The sequence below is a fragment of the Myotis davidii genome, unplaced genomic scaffold (assembly GCF_000327345.1).
Source record: "Myotis davidii unplaced genomic scaffold, ASM32734v1 scaffold395, whole genome shotgun sequence".
NCBI classification, from domain to species: domain Eukaryota; kingdom Metazoa; phylum Chordata; class Mammalia; order Chiroptera; family Vespertilionidae; genus Myotis; species Myotis davidii.
The window spans coordinates 4,675,760-4,696,978 of NW_006287904.1; the positions used below are offsets into that span (position 1 = coordinate 4,675,760).

The following is a 21,219-nucleotide window of genomic DNA, read 5'->3' on the forward strand; positions in this document are numbered from 1 at the left end:
ATTCCTCCTGCTGTGGCAGAGTGTTCAAGGCATGTGTGTGCTGACTACAGGACACTGGTTGCGTAGGTAGAGTAGAGGTGAAGAGGCGAGTTTGAAGGGAATAGTGCTGCGCTACTTACCAGATGAAGCAGCCACTAGCTTCACGTGACTATTAAAATTGAATACAAACTGCCCTGGCTGGTGTGGCCCAGTTGGTTGGGTGTTGTCCTGTGCACCAAAAGGTTGCCAGTTCTATTTCTGGTCAGGGACATGCTTGGGTTGTGGGCTCAGTCCCCAGTAGGGGTGTGAAGAAGCAGGTGATCAATGATACTCTCTCTACATTGATGTTTGTATCCCTGACTCCCTCTTCCTTCCTTTCTCTGAAATCTCTCTCTCTCTCTCTCTCTCCCTCTCTCCCCCTCCTTCCTTCCCTCCCTACCCCCTCTTTCTCCCTCTCTCTAAAAAGTCAATTAAAAATGAATAAAAATTAAAATTTCAGTTCCTCAAACACACTAGCCATATTTCAAGTGCTCATAGCTGCACGCGCTGGTAGTGAGCACACTGGATGGTGCAGATATGCTGGGCTGGGGAGCACAATGGAGCACCCTGAAGTCATGATTTGATTGTGGGCAGTTTGTGTGGGTCACAAAGCCTCTAAAAGCCTTCAGGGACCAGGGGAGCATATAAACAAGCACCTTTATCTGGTACTGTAATTACCTAAGGGCAGACACTACTTCTCAATGAAAGTCAGTCTCTCTCTCTCTCTCTCTCCTTCTCTCTCTTACATATGATGTTGGCCTTTGATTTTTTCCAATCAACCATATATCACTCCTGGTGCTCTGACGTCATGCTGTCTCTTGGCCAAGTTCTTCTCTGGGTGCTCCTGCCACCTCTCTTCCCAGCTGTTGGTCTTTTATTGCCTCCACACTTGCACTTGTCCCCTAACTTATCTCCTGCATGGTTCTGGGGCCTTCTCTCCATCCTCTGTGTATGACCTTCTTTATCTTCCTAAGGCAGCAGGTTGATAATTTTCTCAGAACCTTTTACTAGCTCCCCTTGCCTTCCCAACAAAGCCTAAGATGCTTTGCCTGAAATTCATGACCCTTCCCAGCCCACCAGGCCGACCCTTCCATCCACACATGTCCATGCTCTCCCCTCTCATCTTTGTATTGGGCATTTCATTGGCTTAAGGTGCCTCCCAAATCCTCTCCCTTTCCAGTCCTGTTCCTCCTTCATAAACCTGCTCAAAAGCCACTTCCTCCATGAAGTCTTCCTCTCTCAGACTCCGCCTTCCTGGGCCAGGCATAGCATTGAGTTTGTTCCTCTTTGCACTGGAGTTATTTCTTTCTGTCTTATACCCCTACTCAATGAAAGGTTTCCTGGAGGCAAGAATTGTGTTTTCTTATATATTTTGCATCCTTCCCTTAGCTGAAAGCTATGGTAGTGCATCCTGTCTATATCACCTCACACACAGTGGTTGAATGAGCAGTGAGACAGGCATTTAGGAGTACAGTCTATGAGCAGGCCCTTTATTCTCTATACTGAAAATGCCAAATTGCTCTTCTGTTGAGTCACTCATGGGAAATGTGGTCATTTGGTATGAATAGAAAATCAACTCAGTATTAACAATACTCAGAGCAGGTGTGGCATACCATTATGTTGCTTGAGAGTACATAGCCATAAACTGTAAAAAACAAAACAAAACAAAAACAAACAGAGCCTTTTTATCAAGCAAGGAAAGAGCGAGGCACCTTAAGAAGTAACGTAACTGATTTATTGTATTTTGTGAAATATGTTTCATTCATGTCAATAGCTGGCTGAAGTGAAGACTTAAAATATACAAAGCTTTGCCTGTGTGTAGCTGCATATCCTAACTCCCTAACACGTGCGTTAAAATGCATGTTAACTCTTCACAAGCAAAGCTCTGCTTTTCAAGGTTGACAGTAAGTAAGCTGGCCAGCCATTGGCCTCTGGTAATGACTGCGTGGGGCATGGATAGACCACGACCATTGTGTCTATATTTTTAATGTCTTCAAGAGCTTTTTCAGTGTTGCACTGGAAGTTCAAAGCACTGATGTCGTTGGCTCCAATGCATTTGCTTCCTGTGCCCAGCGCATCTTCTTGAGGCAGTTTCCTGCATCCGACCTAAAATACAGCAGAGAGTTCCTGCTCCCCTGTTGACGGGGACACAGAGCTGGTTCTTTCCAGTTTCTCACCGGGAAGGAAGAGGTGGCATTTGCCCAGGCGCACCACCACCTGCCTGTGGAAGAAGTGGCGCAGGTGCTTCCGGAACCTCTCCCCGACGAAGGCGTAGATGACGGGGTTGACGCAGCAGTGCGTGTAGGAGATCACCTCCGTCACCTGCAAGGCCACGTCCAGCTGGTTGCTCCGCACGCAGCTGATGTCAAAGAAGATCTCTTGAAAAGCAGAGAGAAGGACCACCAGGTTGTAGGGGGCCCAGAAAATGAAAAAGACCACCATGATGATAAATATGAGCCGGATGGCCTTGTGCTTTTTCCTGCTGGGACATCTCATCAGCGTCTTGATGATTCCGGAGTAGCAGACCACCATAATGAGCAGGGGCAGAGCCAGGCTCAAGAGGTTCATCCTCACGGCATAGAAATGCTTCCAGGCGTCCTCCTCGTCCTCGGGGTACAGGGAACTACAGAACAGCATTCCGGACTGCTCCTGGGCCTTATGGAAGATAAATTCAGGGAGGGCCACCAGCCCCGCCAGGGCCCACGTGATGACACTGCTTATGATGCCAATAGTGACAGTCCGGGTTCGCAGGGCAAACACGGCATGGACGATGGCCAGATACCGGTCTAAGGTCAGCAGGATGATGAAAAAGATCTCCCCGTACAAGCCGATGCAGTAAAGCCCTGAGAGCAACTTGCACATACAGTGGCCAAAAACCCACTCATTCCACTTCAGATAGTGGATCCAGAAGGGCAGCGTGAAGAGGAAGAGCAAGTCGCAGATGGCCAGGTTGAGCAGGTAGATGTTGGTCAGAACGCAGAGGCGCCTGTACTTTGTGAGGATCACCACCACCATCACGTTGCCCAGCAGCCCGACCCCGAACACCAGGGCGTAGAGTGGGGGCAGCAGCTGGGTCCCCAGCGCTTGGACATTGGCTTTGACACATGGTGTGGAGAGCCCATACTCGTAGAAGGTGGTCTCTCCCTCCATCTCAGGCCAGACTATTGTGGTTGCCATGTCTCTGGTCCCTGCGGTAGAAGAAGCAGAAACAACCGCACAATTAGGCACGACCACTGTTTCTGAATCCCAGTTGGTTTGTTACTTACCCAACAAAACCACATGTGATAAACAACCTGTGTGTGCAGAGGCACTTCAGTGTGTCCAGAGGCACTTCAGTGTGTCCATCAGAGCTGCTATGAGGGAGGAGTCAGCAGTGCCAGATGGAAGATTGGAAAGTCAGCATGACCGCAATGAGAAAGGAGACAGAAAGGCCATGGGGGGCGGTAAAGACTGGGGATGTTGGTTTCTGAAAGCATTTGAAAGAAGCACAAAACAGGAGAACACAGGCTGGGAAACAGTGACAATAACAATAATATCATCGTTATTCCTATTACTGTAACTTTTAAGATAGTTTGCATTTTATGTTTCACGGTTTATATATGACTTTCAAAATCATCTTACCTATTTAAAAACTAAATGCTTTTTAATAACAATAGTGATTATTGTTATTACAAAAAATGACCTCTCTCCCTGGCCTCATGATAATGTGCTGGTCACCATAGCTCATGGGGAAATTGAAATTTGACGAAATTTAGTTACTTACCCCGAACTCTCTAACAAGTGAATACAGAAGTTCAGGCTAGCCCTGGCTGGTGTGGCTCAGTTGGTTGGAGTGTCGTCTCATTCAGGTTATGGGTTTGATTCCCAGACAGGGCACATACCCAGGTTTCCTCTTGTTGAGGTGCATACAGGAGGAAACCAATTGATATTTTCTCTCACATGGATGTATCGCTCTCCCTTCCTCTCTCTCTAAAAATCAATGAAAATGTGTCCTACAGTGAGGATTAAAAAAATTTTTTTGCCTAGCCGGTGTGGCTCAGTGGTTGAGCATTGACCTATGAACCAGGAGGTCATAGTTCTATTCCCAGTCCAGACATATGCCCAGGTTTGGGGCTCAATTCCCAGCAGGGAGTGTGCAGGAGGCAGCCAATCAATGACTCTCATCATTGAGGTGTCTTTCTCTCCCTCTCCCTTCCTCTTTGAAATCAATAAAAATCTATTTTAAAAAAATATACATATATTTTTAAGTTCAGACTAGATCTTCAGTATCTATGACCAATTTTCTCATCACTAGAGTCAAATGCAGTGACTTTTAAGTTTCACTTTTGATGATGTAGCTATTAGATTTATTACTAACTATTATAACAATTACAGCTATAAGCAGTATTAACCTAAGTTAATTTACCTCCTTTCTGCTCCTCATAATACTGAGACAAGCCTGTCATGTAGGCCAAGGGGATGGATTCCTTATCAGATTTGATATTTTTAAGATCAGGATCCCCAGGGTCAGTGCCTGCTTTTCTTATAATTACAGACTTCACCGGAGAAAGAGGAAAACCAGACAAGGAGGGAGCCCTAGGAAGGACAGTCAATCCCTGCACTACTGCCTCGGAGGAAATTCTGCTGACTCAATCCTCTCCGTGCAGAGGATGGGGAAAGACATGAATGTTTAAGTCAGTGGGTGTTTCTCCAGGCAAGTCCTAGAAAAGCAACAACTGGAGCCAATGGCCAGGACTTACTTGTCTTTGCTCCCTAACAGAGCACTGAGCCCCCAAAGATCTGCCCTGCCAGGGTTCTGTCGGGGGTGGGGGGCACAGCAGCCGGTCCTGGCCCTTCCTCTCACCAGCTGCAGGCCTGGGCCAAGCCCTCACCTCTGAGCCTCATTAGCTCATCTCCAAAATAAGGATCATGATACTGCTTGAGGTTGTGGTAAGGACCAGATGAGACAGTGCACATGAGACCGCATGTGAAACTCAGAACAGCTGTAACATGGGAAAGAAGCAGAAGTGAAAGAAAGGCAACGAGAAGCCATTGCAGATGAAATTAGGGAAATGGAGGCTCTGTGGACCTGTTTGCATGGCTCTGTCCCAGTACATCAGTGACACAGGCAGGTTTTCCAGCTGGAACACGGAGGAATGGCCGATTGATCTGATCTTATCAGCAGTCTTATTCCTAATGGCATAATCCACAGCAGCTGAGAAAAACCCCACATCCTTCTATGTGTTGTGCATTTACAACCACAGAGAGCGTCCCTCTCTGCTTTAATGTCAAAGGAGTAGAGCTGCCCGCTCCAGACAGCAAAGGTGTAGTAGCCTCTACTCAGCATTAATTCTTTGTATTTCCTTTCCTTCTCTCCCAGACTGATCTAAAACAAGACAATTTAAAAAATTCTCCTGAAGTTTTGTTCAACTTGAACAAATCACATGTCTTTAAATCACATGTCACTTCCATAAAATCAACATGATCAGTGAGCTAACATTGGGGACCCTTTAGGGGGCGCTAGAGTGCAACACATAGGGGAGCGCAAAAGCAGCTTCTACAGAGGCGAGTCCAGAATTACTAGTCACATGGGGTCAGAAATATGAAAACTGGCTTCATGTAGTTAGATGCGCTTTTCATCTTTCTACACAGTTTTAGTGAAAATGAATACTTAAATCTGAAATAGGTTTGAATTAGGCTTTTAAAAACGGCTTTGTACATTTCAGAAAAATAAGACAACAATAGTAAAGAAACAAACATCAACAATAAAGGAAAGCAAAAAATGAAAGTTGAAAAGCACCCCAAATCTCATCATGCTGAGTTTAGCACTAATATTAACATTTCTCCCTGCAATGTGTACACATGGGTATACACTTTACCCCCCCAAAAAATGAGATGCTGCTGCTTTAGCTGGTTCACTGAAATTGCTCTTCATACAGCTCCACTGTGCAATGCAAATGAAGCCTCTGTAGTGTCCAAAACTATTTGGATCTCTGTTACCAGCTTTGCACTCGCTGGGGAGCCAAAAACAGAATTCACAAATTGGAGTCAAAGTGGCTTAAACTTTGCCTGGCAACATATAGAGAAATTAGTAAAACCTCAAGTTGTTGCCAGCTCATAATTTTAGTTTCTTGTCTTCTCTCACTGGTCCTTTCTAAAACGGCAGTGGTGCCCGGCTGACATGGCTCAGTGGATGAGCGTCGACCTATGAATCAGGAGGTCACAGTTCATTTCCTAGTCAGGGCTGCAGGCTCAAGCCTCAGTGTGGGGTGGCTCAGGACCTGTGCCCCTTCAGAATGGACAGGCACCCAGGCCTCATACAAACCAGGAACTCTCAAGAGGGCAGACTAGATTTTTTTGCCGCCTGACCTCCCACTTAACTGCTATCCCATGTGGGCAAAGAGGTGAGTTGCAGGGAGACACCCTCTTAGGGTTCCCCCCAATTTATCAGAGTCCTCCGCGTCAAAGCCTGGATGGGAAAGATAGGGAATCACAGGTGAGATGGCTTCCTCCCATGACCATTGTCTCTTTCCTCACGATTCCTGGAGGCAGAAGGAGAGGAGCCTCCTCCCCACATTCCTGTCCAGCCAGGTCCAAAGAAATATATATGTTAGGTCGGTGCCCACAGGAGGCAGGCGAAGAGACCGCATTATCATGTTGGAGCCAAGCCGTGTTGCAGTAGAAAATGAGCCCTTTGGGTCTGATATTGGCTTTGAGGTTAAGATCCCATAAGAGGCAACCCAAAGGGGTGCTGGTTCCCCACAATGGGTTAGGTTCCCCCCAATTTATCAGAGTCCTCTGCACACAACCACTCCGGTCAAAGCCTGGATGGGAAAGATAGGGAACCACAGATGAGATGGCTTCCTCCCATGACCATTGTCTCTTTCCTCACGATTCCTGGAGGCAGAAGGAGAGGAGCCTCCTCCCCACATTCAAGGAGAGGAGCCTCATCCCCACATTCCTGTCCAGCCAGGTCCAAAAATATATATATGTTAAGTCCGTGCCCACAGGAGGCAGGCGATGAGACCTCATTATCATGTTGGGGCCAAGCCGTGTTGCAGTAGAAAATGAGCCCTTTGGGTCTGATATTGGCTTTGAGGTTAAGATCCCATAAGAGGCAACCCAAAGGGGTGCTGGTTCCCCATAATGGGTTGGTGTGGTGGAGAAGGGGATAGGTGACTAAGAAGTTTATCCCGGAGGTGAGAAGTCTGAAGGGAAGGCCTCCCAACCAGAGATAAGCAGAAGATTGCTATGTTAGGGCGTCCCACTAACACAGGGTCACCAGGGATCTGGCCCTGGCAGAGTGGACCCTCTTGCCTCACATGTGAGGACTTTGGTGAGGCAAAAGCTGGCAAATCAGAGGGTCAAGGGAAGTGATACTTATCAGAAATTTGAGTGGGCGGTGTGGTCTGGAGAAGCCTGCAGTCAGGTGTGGGGGTTCCCACAGGCCCGTGGTTTGGGCACCAAAATGTTAGTTCTGCAGGGACAGTAGCCAAGTAAGGGACGTTGTATTATTGCATTCTCTCACAATAAACCATTGTGTGTGGATGTCAGCCCCAAGGGGATGGTTAGGTTCTCTTATGTAGGGTAGAAGTATGCAACATAGGGTCAGGGTGTGGGTGCGCCAGATGGTCAAGCAGAAGGAATGGAGGGGAGGGAAGGGCAGGAGTCGGTCCAGGGAGGCAAAGGAGGAGAGTGCACAGGTCAGTCAGGTGAAGAGGAGCTCTTATCTTGCAGACGCCAGCTGTCTGCCTCAAGCTATGAGAAAAGGCTTATAACAATGTATATTTCAGAAACATGTCTGAGCAGAAGAGATTAGGGGTAGTTCATCCTAACAATATATAGGCAGCCTCCTTTTTCAGTGTGGAATATTTAGCAAATACCTCTCCATGTTGATAAGCATCGTCGTGGCATCATTTTCATTATAGAAAGAGACAAAGAAATGGAAATGGTCTAAATGTTGGACACATGAAGGATATGCTGAACAAATTGTAGTCCATTTACACAATAGAGTATTTATTATGCAGTCATTATAAGCAGTTCTGGAGACCAGGTAGAAACAGACAAATGTTCATGAAAAATGGAGAGAAAATTGAGATCACAACATGGAACTATATGTACACATAAAAGGCAATGGACAAAAAGTAAAAATAGTGGTGGCAGGAAAGTGGATGATCATTTTTAAAGTTGTAAAATTTGAAATTTTTCTATATTTGCTTATAATTAAATTGTAACTGAAGGCTGGTGCTCAGTAGCAGTGACCACTGAAAGACTTAGCAAATACCTAAGGTAATTGGGTTGAAACCCTAGGCAAATTACTTGACAAAGGGCTTATTAGTACTCATCAGAACTTGAAACCACAGCGGAGACCTAAGAAACCTGAGGTGGAGGCTATGCTAGATGAAGCATTTGATTTTTGCTTAGAAATGTTAGTGGCTTGCTTCTTCTTTTTGATCTTGGCTGGAGCTGATGTACAACCACCCAGAGTGGAGACTTACTTTTAACCAATTTAGGATGCTGTGTAAATGGTCACTTTCCATGATTTGCATACAACACTTCTCTTAATGTGATCCAAGTTTACATGCAGGGAGTTTTTTCAAAAACCTCATCACAAGCTAACCTTATGGTCACCTAGAATTACAGATTAGCAGGTGATGGGGTTTTTAAAGTGGTCCAAGATTGTATCCATAGCACTGTGTGAGGTCCCAGGCAAGACATTTAATGCAAACATTGCCTAACTGAAACGTAGCCAAGAGGAAACCCTACCCAGTGAAGATGAGCGAAGGAGCCAGGGGCATCACCCTGCAGAAATGGCACTTGGGGAGGAGAGGTGCTGGCTGTGGCCGGGGGTGTTCAGCATGATCAGAGGGTTCAACTTCCTGGCCCCTGGTCCTTCCATCCCCGCCTGTGCCATGGAGAGAGAACCACTGTCTCTTTTCTAGGTATCATGTGTGTTGTCATTGATATCACCCTCGTGAATTATTTTATATTCTGATAGTTTAAATTTTATATCCTGCATCTAGTTCCATGTGGTTAAAAGTTATTAGAAAATATAATTTGTAATGATTCCAACATATTGTATAGATATTTGTGATTAATCATTGTCTTATTGATGAATAATTGTTTCCAATGTGCACTTTTATAAAAAGTGCTGCAATAAACATATTTGCCTGCATTTTTTGTTATTTCCTTAACGTAGATTTCCCAAAGCACCATTTCTACTTGCAGTCATATTGCTAAGGCTCTTGATGCATTTTGCCAAATTGCTCCCAGAAAGTGTGTAACAATATATTTACTCTTGGCACTAGTAGGTGATGATACCCTTCTCAGCAAGCATCCATCAACACAGAGAAGGTTTTAAAAGAACATAATTATTTTGCCAATTATATGGCCACAGGGATGCCATTATTGTTGTAACATTTATTTAATTTCTTTTTAAACTGTAATTATTAGTCACACGTATTTCCTTTTCTATGAATTATCTGTTTGTGCCCTCTACCCTTTTTATTCCACTGGCTATATCTGTTTTTCTCTTACTGAGTCATACAGTGCTTTCTTTCCCCAGCAGAAGTAACTCAGCCTGCATGGTTCAATGTTATCATCACCACCTCTGACAAGAGCTGCAAATGTGTTCCAACTCCTATTGCTTCCATATGCTAAAGACACCATATTCCCACCTACCTCCCCCCAAACACGCATCAAATAACACTTAATTTCCATCTCCAGCCAATCCAAGTTTTCCTAGATTAGAAAAGATTTCTGTCCCTACCCACCCTCTCACACAGGTCCAGGCAAAGCAGTCAACCTTGTAGATTCAGACAAAAAGACACCACATCAGTCCACTGATTCATCTAATAGTCTGACTCAGAGCGGATTTTCAATGAAAACTTGAAACAAGTTTTCTTACAAGTCAGTATCAATCGACACAAAACTACTAAGTGTAACCCTCGTGGAGTGGTCAGTCAGCTTCTCAATGAGTCGAGAATTTATGAAAGCCTTAGGGAAGGCAACATGGGCACAGTTATGGGTATAGTGACCGAACAGGCATAAAAGGCTGAGTTAGGATGAGTGGAAGGGACAGACGTATCTTGGTGTGAGTGGGAGAAAGACAGGGAAATGGGAGAAAGCAAGAAGATAATGGACATATTTTATAACACACTCTCCCACTTCGGCCCCATGCTACTTACTAAACTGGGGTGGATCTCCCTCCCCTCTGCCTCCCTCCTTCAAGGGCACTCCTGGGAGGTATTGCTTCCACCCGCCTACACCCCTCGTTCCATCTCCTCTTTCCTAGAAACCTGACAGTCTTCCTGGAAGTCTCTTCTAAATGAACAGCTTCTTTTGCATTTAGTAAATCCTCCCCCAGATGAAAATAAAAAGAAGACAAGTGGTACCTGCTAATTTAGCAAAGTCCTTTAGGCGTCCAGCGATAGCTTAGGTCTCGCCACTGATGAACTGGCGGTACCATCTGTTCAGAGTTAGAAAGGTGGGAAACAACCCAACTTCCTTTTCTGAGCAGGCTACTGTCTCAGGTTTTGCAAGTTTTCAGAAAGATATCAAGTTTGGTGCAGTTCTTGTTTTCAATGATCAATATCGCACACTCAGTTGAGTAATCCCTAACAAGAACGCTGCTGATGTTGAACAGCTCCTAAAGGGTTCTTAGGGGTTCTGAATTTGCTTGGCGTTGCTCATTTTTGAGGAAGGAGTGATAATTCTTTTTAAAATATATATATATTTGTATTGATTCCAGAAAGAAAGGGAGAGGGGGAGAGAGATAAACATCAGTGATGACTGGGAATCCTTGATCGGCTGCCTCCTGCATGCCCCACACTGGGGATCAAGCCTGCAACCCACACATGTGCCCTAACTGGGAACTAAACCGTGACTTCCTGGTTCATAGGTTGATGGTCAACCACTGAGCCACGCCGGCTGGGCAGGGGTGATGATTCTCGAATAATTATTGCTTTAACCCACGGAGAAGCAGGATAATGAAACAAGATTGGAATGTCCCTGTGCAGGAAGAATGTTGACTAGAGCCGTGGTCGGCAAACTGCGGCTTGCAAGCCACATGCGGCTCTTTGGCCCCTTCAGTGTGGCCACGAAGTTTCAATCGCACTGTATGTGCGCGCCCGCACGTGGTATTTTGTGGAAGAGCCACACTCAAGGGGCCGCAGTTTGCCGACCACTGGACTAGAGGATAACTTAATTGTTCTGCAGAGCTCAATAGGCTATTTCAATGAGGCAGGTTGTAGCACAAGTTTTCCCAACCCAAGAAAACTGGAGTTCGAGTTTCAGTTGTATGACCTTGGGTTAATCATATAGTCTACCTGGACCTCAGCGGTCTCACCTGTAAACTGGAAATAATAACCACATCACAGGGGTGCTATGGAGCCACCTGGATAAATGTGCAAAAGGGCTAAGCAAGCATGGTGTGGGCAGAGTAACATATGGCATAAGCTTCACAGGGCAGAGCCCAGTGCCTGCTTCTGTGCGATGTGTGCAGGGGATTTAGCACGGTGCTGGGCACAGAGCCGGTGCTCACCCTACATTTGTGGGAAGAGCTCTGACCATGTTTGGTGCCATTTTTGATGAAATGGCTAAGTGGACAAGTCAATGAAATTCACCACATGTTTATGAACAGCTGCTAGGTAGGTAGGACTGTGCTATATGCTTCAAATGATGCAGAAAAGATGGGAAGAAAGGACAGACATTCTACCAGAAGGGCATCTGGGCATCCTGGGGCCGCTGCTGGAGGGAGCTTAGCAGCCAGCACTCCACCAGCTGGGTCAGCAGAACCCCTGTCAGAGAAGAGGTAGAGGAACTGGAAGCTTCTGGTCTGAAAAAGAGAAGCTAAGAAGTTCTTAGTTATTTTATGTTATTAGAAAAGTGGCCTTTGCCATGGGTTATATGAGGCATCCCTGGGTGGAGAGGTTACAAGGGTCTGATTTCTAGCCCCTTGAACAAGAACGGTGTTGGGAGGGTCTCCCAGAAGGGGGGCTGTCTTGGGGGCCCATTTCATCCAGAAATTCAGCTTTAGAAAAAGTTAAAACGGGGGTTACTCCAAGTGAGGATAAATGCAACCACATGCGATTCCTGATAGGAATATGACTCAGGAGTCTGTAGACTCTGGCAGGCCATGAGGTGACTCCGGGATCTCGCTCAGGTTCTTCCCACGTGGCCGAAGCTTTCTCCTGGGTCATTTTTGGTATCAAGAGCCTCAGTGTCTTTCATGTTGTGGCTCCTCTTTAGCTCTCACTGGTTAAACTAACGAATCTAGCCCATCTATTTGATGTCTCTCTCTTTTTTCTTAATTCAGCCCAGTTTTTACCCTTCCTTTTGTTCAATACAGACTCCATTACAATTTTAAACCATCTGTAAAGACTGTAGACGATGTCTCTTATGATCCAAGCATTAACGTGATAACTGTCGAGATGATGCCTGTGTCCTCCATGGAAGGACTCTTGTGTTCTCTAATCTGCCAATGCTCGTAGAGGGTGTTGTGTGGAATCTCCCAGTTTTCCACGTTATGCTTCTCTCCTACACTGTTTGGATAACACTCACGGAGATTCAGAGTACACGCAAGTCTCTGAGAAGTCCTGCAGTGAAGGACCGATTTATATGCTGTTAACCCAGAACTTCCCAAACCTATTCTTCACATTGAAAAAAGTTCTTTTCCAAATAACACCCATTCACATCCCTCAGAACTGGGGTTCCTTAGGAGAACTCTGGGAGATGCTGGCCTCCTGCGTGGCCATCACGACACAGTTGCAAACTGCTCTCTGGCCCATTCTCTCATTTTGACAGGGGTCTCCACAGCGGCCCCAGGAAGTCGGCAGGGATGCTCTTGCTACCTTGTGTGATAGACGAGGAAACGGAGATTCAGCAAGGACTTGGCAAAAGCCACCAAGAGAGTGACAGGCAGAGCTGAGCCCACCTCTCAGGTGCTCTTTTCCACCTGCACTGTACAGCTGTCAGAAGGACAGGTGCCTGCTGTCCTTCAGCTGAAGATGAGGGTGACATCGTGACCAAATGTGAAGGCAGGATCCGAATCATTTTCCCTGAGGTCTATAGGGGCTTGTTCTGTCCTGGCCCTTCCCAAGATGGGCAAGTTATTGTTGGTGCTGCTTTCAGGCTACTCATGGTCCTCAGCTCCCAGGTATACTAAGTTATATGGAGCAACCTGACCCCAAAACTATTACCCTCCGATCTTCCAGATTCTCAATGTCACATCAACTAAAGCAGACATCTTTCAGGAGGAAACAACAAAAACCACAGCCAGGACAAAACAAGCAGCAGTCAGATTAGAACATAGCAGCATGTGAAAAACAAACAAAGAACCTTCAGAAGTTATGAAAGGGCCAGAAGTTTCTTGCAGGAGAGCTCAGGTCAGCCCCAGCCTTGAGTGTGTGAGAGGAAGTAATTGCCAGAGCAGCAGGGACAAGTGCACAGCTTCCTTTAATTAGACCCATCCTGTCCCGGCTCCTGGGGGCAGGGTCTTGGGGCCACCGTGGGACAGGAAGGTTGAGCTCAAGGCAACAGCTCCTTCCACTAATCTTTCTCTCAGGAAATTATTGGAAGGATCTTTGTAGCCAGCAGGGCCGGCCTCTCGAACATTGGTGGAGTGTCTGGGTAGGTAAAGGCATAGGTGTCACTTGACCTACCACTAGACAGCTTTCCAAGTGGTTGTACCAATTCATACTTCCACCAGCAGCGTCTGAGCATTCCAGTCGATCCATGTTAACTTTGCTTCACAGAAGAGGAATGAGACACTTAGGAGCTTAATGAACATGCCCACAGTCAGTAAAAGGTAGGCCTAGGACAGTGATGGCGAACCTTTTGAGCTCGGCTTGTCAGCATTTTGAAAAACCCTAACTTAACTCTGGTGCCGTGTCACATATAGAAATTTTTTGATATTTGCAACCATAGTAAAACAAAGACTTATACTTTTGATATTTATTTTATATATTTAAATGCCATTTAACAAAGAAAAATCAACCAAAAAAATGAGTTTGCGTGTCACCTCTGACACGTGTGTCATACGTTCGCAATCACTGGCCTAAGATGTAAATAAAGGATTGTCTGATTTCAGAGGCCCGTCACTGACGTGCACCCCTCCACATACACCCTGCTCTCTGCACAAAGGTGGCAAGTTCCAGGCCGATGGCCATCATTGTCAATCTGTTACCTTTTTTTATAAATATTTTATTGATTTTTAACAGAGAGGAAGGGGGAGGGAATAGAGAGTTAGAAACATCGATGAGACAGAAACATCGATCAGCTGCCTCCTGCACGCCCCCTACTGGGGATGTGCCCGCAACCAAGGTACATGCCCTTGACCGGAATCGAACCTGGGACTCTTCAGTCTGCAGGCTGACGCTCTATCCACTGAGCCAAACCGGTTAGGGCTCTGTTACCTTTTTACCTCTCTCTTTCACCATCTATCTGTGGACAGGCTGTCAAAGAGGGGAGCCTGGAAAACTGTAATTAAAATTTTTGGGCCTCATATAGAAAACTAAATAGTTGTGTTTTTTGCCTCCCCGACAAAGTTTATGTAAAGTTACTCAAAAACTAACTGCAAAAATTTAATTAATGTCATTTACTGTCCATAACCTAGGACAAGTAAAGTTAAAAAAAATAAACTTTAATTAGCCAATTTAAATTAACTTGAAATAAAGTCAATAGAAAAAAAAATAAAGTCTTCATTTTTACAGATGAGGAAACTGAGCCTTGAAAAACTGAGCATTTTCAAAGCACGTTCAGGTTTATGTTTCTGCATGGCACTTTGGGGCGGACTGTGAGAAAGGCTAACGGGGACAGAAAAGCAGATGGAAACTGAGATAGACTCAAGCACAGAGCAGGTATTGGTGGCTGTGGAGAGAACCGTGATTAGCATCACTTATCAGACATTTCCCCTTGTGCCCCTGGCATTTTCACACAAGAAGACCTCGTGCACCCTCCTATGAGCCTCAGCATTCAATATTCTCATTTGATGGCGGGAGAACCATGACAGAGAGGCTAGTGATCTGCCCATGTCTCAAGCGGAGAGCTGGGATTTGAACTTGGCCTGTGTTGGACCATTGTGAGAAACAGGAGCCCGGACTCAGAAGAAGTGGTCAAACTCTATCCTACAGACCTGTATTCACTTCAGGCTGGAGGCTCCTCTAGGTAAAATCAACCCTGTGGGGTTTTGAGGGTGGGAGGTGGGGAGGGGGCAAACTGGGGAGAAGAGAGGGACACTGAGCAGTCAGAAGTGCAGAATGTAGGGGGCACCAAAGAGAAGCTGCTGCCTCTCTAGTAGCCAGGTCATTTTGAGGAACAAAGGACTCGGTGTTCCGGTTTAAATCCTCCCACTTACAGTCTTTATTTAAAAAAAAAAAAAATGGCTACTCACTGACCACAGGAACCCCACGCCCTGCATCTGATCTGCCTATCCCTCCATTTTCAGGCCTCAATTGCTCCACAAGTTCTGGGAACACCTCATTGCCCCTCCCTCGCCCAACTCAACTCCACCCCACTCCACCCTACCCAATCCACTTAAAACAGAGCTCTCCAGGGAGAAGTGCAGTCAAGTGACCAAAAAAAAAAAAATCCTTTTAGTGAACTCAGCTCCAGGAACTGGCCACCGGTGGGCATTGTGGCCATTCATGGACACCCAACTCTACAAAAAGAAGAATATTTTCCCTTTCTTATTCTGAACACCTGAGCACCCCAGAATCCTATCTCCATCATTACATAGGAAGCTAAGGACTTCCTACTCTATCAGGACCTTGAACCTTGCAAACAGAGACTCTGAAAGCTCTAGAAACAAAGACTTCGTGGACAAAATCCCTTGACGCCAGAGTAAGTGGCACCTGTCTTTTCTGTCTTGTCAGTTTCTGTGTAGGGCAATCTGATTTGAATACATGCAGGCAGCTGGGCAGGACTGTGGTCCTGCTCACGTTGCAGGTGATCATTGCTTTATCTATCTCCACAAAGGGGAGCGGGGGAGGGATTCTTTGAGGACCAGGCAGATGTCTGAGTAGCCTGTTGATGCATTTGTAAAGCAGTGAACTGTGTAGCCATACCGAGAGTGGGTGGATTTATAAGACTGGGTACTCATTCATAAAATAGGTTTTCATTTTTGCTAACTAAGGGAAGCTTTCTTGAATGATAGGTTGTTGGCTACTGATTTAAAAAGTCAGTCCAGTATTAAGGGACAAGGAGCGCTTTCTGTGGAAGGCTATTCCAGAGGAAATTACTTGCCGAGTTTCCCCCGTGTACATGAAAGCCATACATGTTGTATGAAGTCATTGTAGCAAGAGGGAGGTAGGAATTAGAAAAGCCCCCGTAGGTGCAAGGACGCTCTGGCACTGAACCAACTTCTTAAGAAGACTAGAACCAGGGATCCTCTAAGTCAGACGGTGGGCTGGGCTTGAAGGAGGTAGAATTTCACCCACCTGATGGCAGGGAGTTGGCCAGATGGCTTCTTGGGATGCATCTATTCTGTTTCACTAACAAAGAGGCAGCAGAAGTTTGTTCCGAAGATAGAGGGGCAGGAGGCTGCTTGGAGGCATCTACTTCAACTGTTCCTCCGTATCTGGAGGGTCTCAGATTTCCAGAGTCTGAAGTTCCCAGAAGTTTGCAAAACCTGCCTCCAGGCTGTGTGCCACTCATTGACTTTTTAGTCCCCACTCTGACTCGCAGGACAACTCCTGGCTATTGAGACTGGGGGGGCGGAGGTGGGGGGAGGGGTGATGTGCTGCTAAATATTTCATAATGGGTTCTCCTGAAAAGAGCCCTGATTTCCAGTCTTGCCAATTTCCGCATGTAAATATTCCTACTACGGTTGATTTCAAGCTACTAAATGCTGAATGTGGAGTTGGGAGGACATGCAAACAGTTGGTTCTTGTGAGCCAGGATAAGCCAGCTGCACACCACCAGGTCTGGTGTCTTTACCCTCACAGACTGTCCTTTCTCTGCTCAGAGACTCATCAATTCCCAGGTAGGAGGATAATGGCATTGAAAGGTTCCTGGCTCCAGGGCCAGAACTGACCACTGTGTAATGACCTTGGGGCAGACTTTTACAGCTAAGACATGGATGTAGGTTGGATGGCAACAGGGTTCTCCTCCAAGGCTCCACCCCAGCCCATCTCCCTTTGGGAGTGAAAGGTTTGGAGTGGGCCGGGGTCGAGCACCTATGACATGAAGCCATCATGTATCAAAAGAACTTTTATTTCAGGCATCTGGGTGCAGGTGGGCTGAATCCAAAAAAAGGAGTCAGCCTCGACTGAAGGAAGGCTTTTGTCAGCTACTGCTGGCTGCAGGCAGTTTCTGTTGGCGTAAGGGTCCGGTCCTTCAATCTCCCATTGCCAGATGTCCTCTGGTTATCTAAGCTATATGGTGCGCAAGGCTGCAAACTTCCTGCAGATATCTCCTAAGCACAATAAGTTTCCTCTGCCCCGTTTTATTCTCTTTAACCCTTTCAGGGAGCAGTATGTCCTGGAGTTACTACATGGTGCCCACAAGTTGGGAAAACAGGGGCTGGAGTTGGAGGTCAGGGGTATGGAGATGACTCTGTTTAAATAGTATCTGACAATGCTGGCTCAACATGCCTTCGCCTTGACCAAAATTCCCCCCCAAAACGGGCTCATGGGGTCAGTCTTGCACTAGTTGCTCTTTGTGCTTCCAAAGTGCTTGTTGCTTCTGCTGTAAACCCACTGGGCCCCGAAATGCTGACTGTCGAGCCGATCTGCCAGCACTGGCAGTGGCAACGGAAATCAGAAATTGTCGACACAGCTTTGTTAGTGACTGCCAGCCTGGGTTTCTCCAGAAAGAGGGCTAATTATTCAATCAAGGGGCAAGTCCAAAGGTGGAGGAGTGAGCCAGAGGAATGGATTTGTCAGGAAATCACAGCCCCCAAGCTGGGGTGCCCCACACCCCCATCTGCGTTAATTTCCAATGGTCACTGCAGAAGTATAAATTTCTAAGCAAGAAGGAAGCATTCATTGAGCAGTGTAGAAGGAAGAGCACTAGAGATTCCAGATTGAAGATGGGGATTCTGATATTGTTAGGGTCACCGAAGGAGGAACACATGAGGCCGGAGGTGGTAAAGAATTGTAAATTTATTAGGTCATCTGGAAACCAGATGGTCTGAGCCCCCAGATAACATCCCTGACTCGGGGACGGGGAGTCAGAGATTTTAAAGGACTCTAGATGGGCTTTTTCAGCGTGGAATTCTCTGGGTGGGTCCAGATCCTGGGCAAGTCCAGAGGGGAAATTTACTGGTTTTAGCAAATAGAATGTGGTCTAAGCGAAAGGGAATGTCGGTTTCAAAATGATCTAAAGGTCAGTTTCCCAGGGAAGAGTATCAATTCGATTATTTTATCAGACCTAACATTCCAGCCTTTTTGTTTTATGGAATAGGGACGGATGTCATTTCTTCCATAGTTATTTTCCGCTGAGAGGGGACATCGAGATCAAAAGGGGATGGACTTTGATTGCAGTCGGCTGGAACACTGTACAGATGCCTTTTGGCTGGAGTGAGAGGTTGCCGCAGCATGATTTCCTCAAGAGACTGGTTGGCGAAGGCTCAAAGGGGGTCCTAAAGGAAAGATGAAAAATAGTACAGAATACAGGGGTCAAAAACACGGATGAGGAATAGGAATGTTAATGGTCCCATGAAGGGAAGTAGCCAGGTGTACCAATTTATATTTTTTAGCCAGTAGTCCCATGAAGTTGACTGACCTCTAATCTTTGTGGCCCTTTCTGTTAGTTTTTGGATGGCATCCCTGACTAGGCCAGACTAATTGACATAAAACAACATTCTTCTTCAAGAAAGAGGTGTGGTTAGGGGGTGTCGTCCGCTCCGATTTTGGAGGGTGACAGCTGCTAGTGAATCTATCTGATCCTGAATTTGAACTAAATTTTTGGCAATGTCATCTAGGCTTTCTGGTAGGTCCTGAGACAGGAGTTCAAAATATGATAGAGCAGTGGTTAAGCCCCCTATGCCAGTTCCAGCACATGCTGAGATACCATGGGTTATGAGGAGAGCGATTATCTGCACTGCCCTTTTGTGTTGGATATAATGGGTTACTGGGACAGGTAAGACTAATGATTAGGGGCTACGTCTCGTTGGGTGAGAGAGAGACTAGAGTACAGGTTCCTGTCCAGTTGATCGTCCCTGTTTTGAGTAGAACCCTTCAAAGCTCTCTGTCAAAGGGACGATGAGGCAGTTGTGTTACAAAAGAAAATGAGGTGCTCAGGCCTGATCTGCTCTGTGAGTTTAAAGCGGTCATGATTTTTAAGGAGATAGCCAAGAGAGGTCATTTTAGGGGATGCGGAGGGAGTGTTCCCCATGATAAGGAGAATTAGTGTGGCCCATGAGAGAGGAAGTGTGAGTGACAGACCATAAGTCCAAAGGTAACTATTTAGGGCAGACATCCCTACCACTATACAAATCACCAGGAGAAACAAGAGTGACCCTCCAGATGGGGCACCCCCAGTTTAGAAGGACCTGAGGCTGTACAGCCAAGGAGTCTTCTGGCCTAGCGCTAGGACTTTCGAGAAGAGAGACTTTTGCAAAGCCAGTGAGAGTAAGTGGACAGAAGACTCGAGATGAGGAAAATATTCACTCACCTAGAGAATATTAGCCGGTGTGGGGTGGAGGGTCAGCAATGAGAAGGAGAGGTTCCCCATCTGGTGTCCTTATTGTCTGGTTTGGGAGGCCCATAAGGAAGGAGGCCCCTTAATTGAGTCCAATGATCATGTCACTCTAGTAGAATTTGGAAGTAAGCCCAGGACGAGCTGCCACTGCCAACCTCTCTCTGAGGAGCAAACTTGGGGTGACCGAAGCCGGGGCAATGGCTCCCATTCCCCAGGGAATCCTCCTGGCACCAAATGTTAGGGTCACTAAAGGAGGTTCGCACAAGGCCGAAAGTGGTAAATAATTATAAATTTATTAGTTCATCTGGAAACCAGATTGGCTGAGCCCCCAGATGGCATCAGCACCTAGGGATGGGGAGTCAGAGATCTTAAAGGACTCTAGGCGGACTTTTTTTGGCAGGGAATTCTCTGTGCAGGTCCGGATCCTGGGCAAGTCCGGAGGGGAAAGTTACTGGTCTTAGCAAATGGAATGTGGTCTAAGTGAAAGGGAATGTCAGTTTCGAAATGATCTAAAGGTCAGTTTCCCAGGGAGGGGATATTGATTCGATTATTTGATCAGACCTAACAAATATAGGTGCCACCTACTTTATTGACTGGTGTTTAAGTCAAAGCAATTCAGATTGGCGGCAACATATTGAAAATTTCAAAGCACAGTTCATATGGGAGGGGCTGTTGTGTTTATCATTGTCAAGCAGAATTCACTTTCTAGATTTACTACATAGAGATGGAGGGGGGTGGTGGTAGGAGGACATCAGCCAGAATAGGATTGCAGCCTGGGACACTTCTGGTGGCAACAGCCCTCAGGGAAAGAAGTCCCCTAATACTTACTAAGGTCCTAGTAAGTGCCAGGGTGGCTTTTCTCATACTTTACCTTATACTAGCCCTTCAAGGTAACTGTTACTTTCCCACACTACAGGTGAGGAACTGAGGCTCAGAGAGGTAGATTAACTTCAGGGTCACACAGCTGGTCAGTTACACCAAAGCCCATGCTCCCTTTGGGGAGGTGTCTTCAGTAAGTGGTCAGAAAGAATTGAAAAGTAGGGTTAAAAAGCCGGGGTTGAGGAGTCCTGTAATAGCAAGCTATAGTTTTGTTTATGTTTGTTTTTGCTTGTTTCAAGGCAACCTTGGGTAAAAATATTTAAAAGCTTATTTCAGCAGAACTGCAGCGTCCATCTGGTTGTTGTGTAACACCTCATGGCTTGAGGCTGTTCTGAGCTCTTCCTCTTCAGAAGCTCCTCTTCTCTGGCCAGGTTGCCCCACTCCCCCCAGCCTGAGCTTTCCTCTGAATCCTTACAGCTTTCACGGGAGGCCTACAGTTACTGTAGACCTGCCTATGCCCCATCAGGGCCGTGTAATGTGGGCCAGGCTGAGCTCACCCTGGTGTCCCTGATGCCTTCTATGAAGAGACGAGGTTGGCCTCCTAGAATTTCACTATGGCAGCACTACTGGGGTTTGGGTGGGATAATTTCTGCCCTGTAGCACATCCTTGGCCCTGCCTAACAAATGACAGGACTAGTCTTCCTGACAACCAAAAAAGATCAAACGTCTACACATTTTCACATGCCCTGCACACCCTCAGCC

The 21,219-nt window shown here is 46.3% G+C and overlaps 2 protein-coding genes across 2 annotated transcripts in view; one reads left to right on the plus strand and one right to left on the minus strand.

Moving 5' to 3' along the window:
- Positions 1-1,741: 1,741 nt before the first annotated feature.
- Positions 1,742-10,489, minus strand: CCR3 (chemokine (C-C motif) receptor 3). Its single transcript, XM_006759634.2, has 2 exons — positions 10,392-10,489; positions 1,742-3,206 (listed from the first exon to the last, which is right to left on the minus strand). The coding sequence occupies exon 2, from the start codon at positions 3,193-3,195 to the stop codon at positions 2,125-2,127; it is 1,071 nt and encodes a 356-aa protein (XP_006759697.1). The 5' UTR covers positions 3,196-3,206; positions 10,392-10,489; the 3' UTR covers positions 1,742-2,124.
- A 5,000-nt stretch (positions 10,490-15,489) lies between these two features.
- Positions 15,490-21,219, plus strand: part of LOC102764342 (C-C chemokine receptor type 1) — an 8,617-nt gene continuing 2,887 nt past the window's right edge. The window contains exon 1 of the mRNA XM_006759635.2: positions 15,490-15,837. The gene's annotated coding sequence lies outside the window, so the exon portion shown is untranslated. The remainder of the gene's footprint in view (positions 15,838-21,219) is intronic.

What these genes read in the sequence shown, in the direction of transcription:
- CCR3 (XM_006759634.2), bottom strand. Translation starts at nt 3,195, where the DNA reads ATGGCAACCACAATAGTCTGGCCTGAGATGGAGGGAGAGACCACCTTC.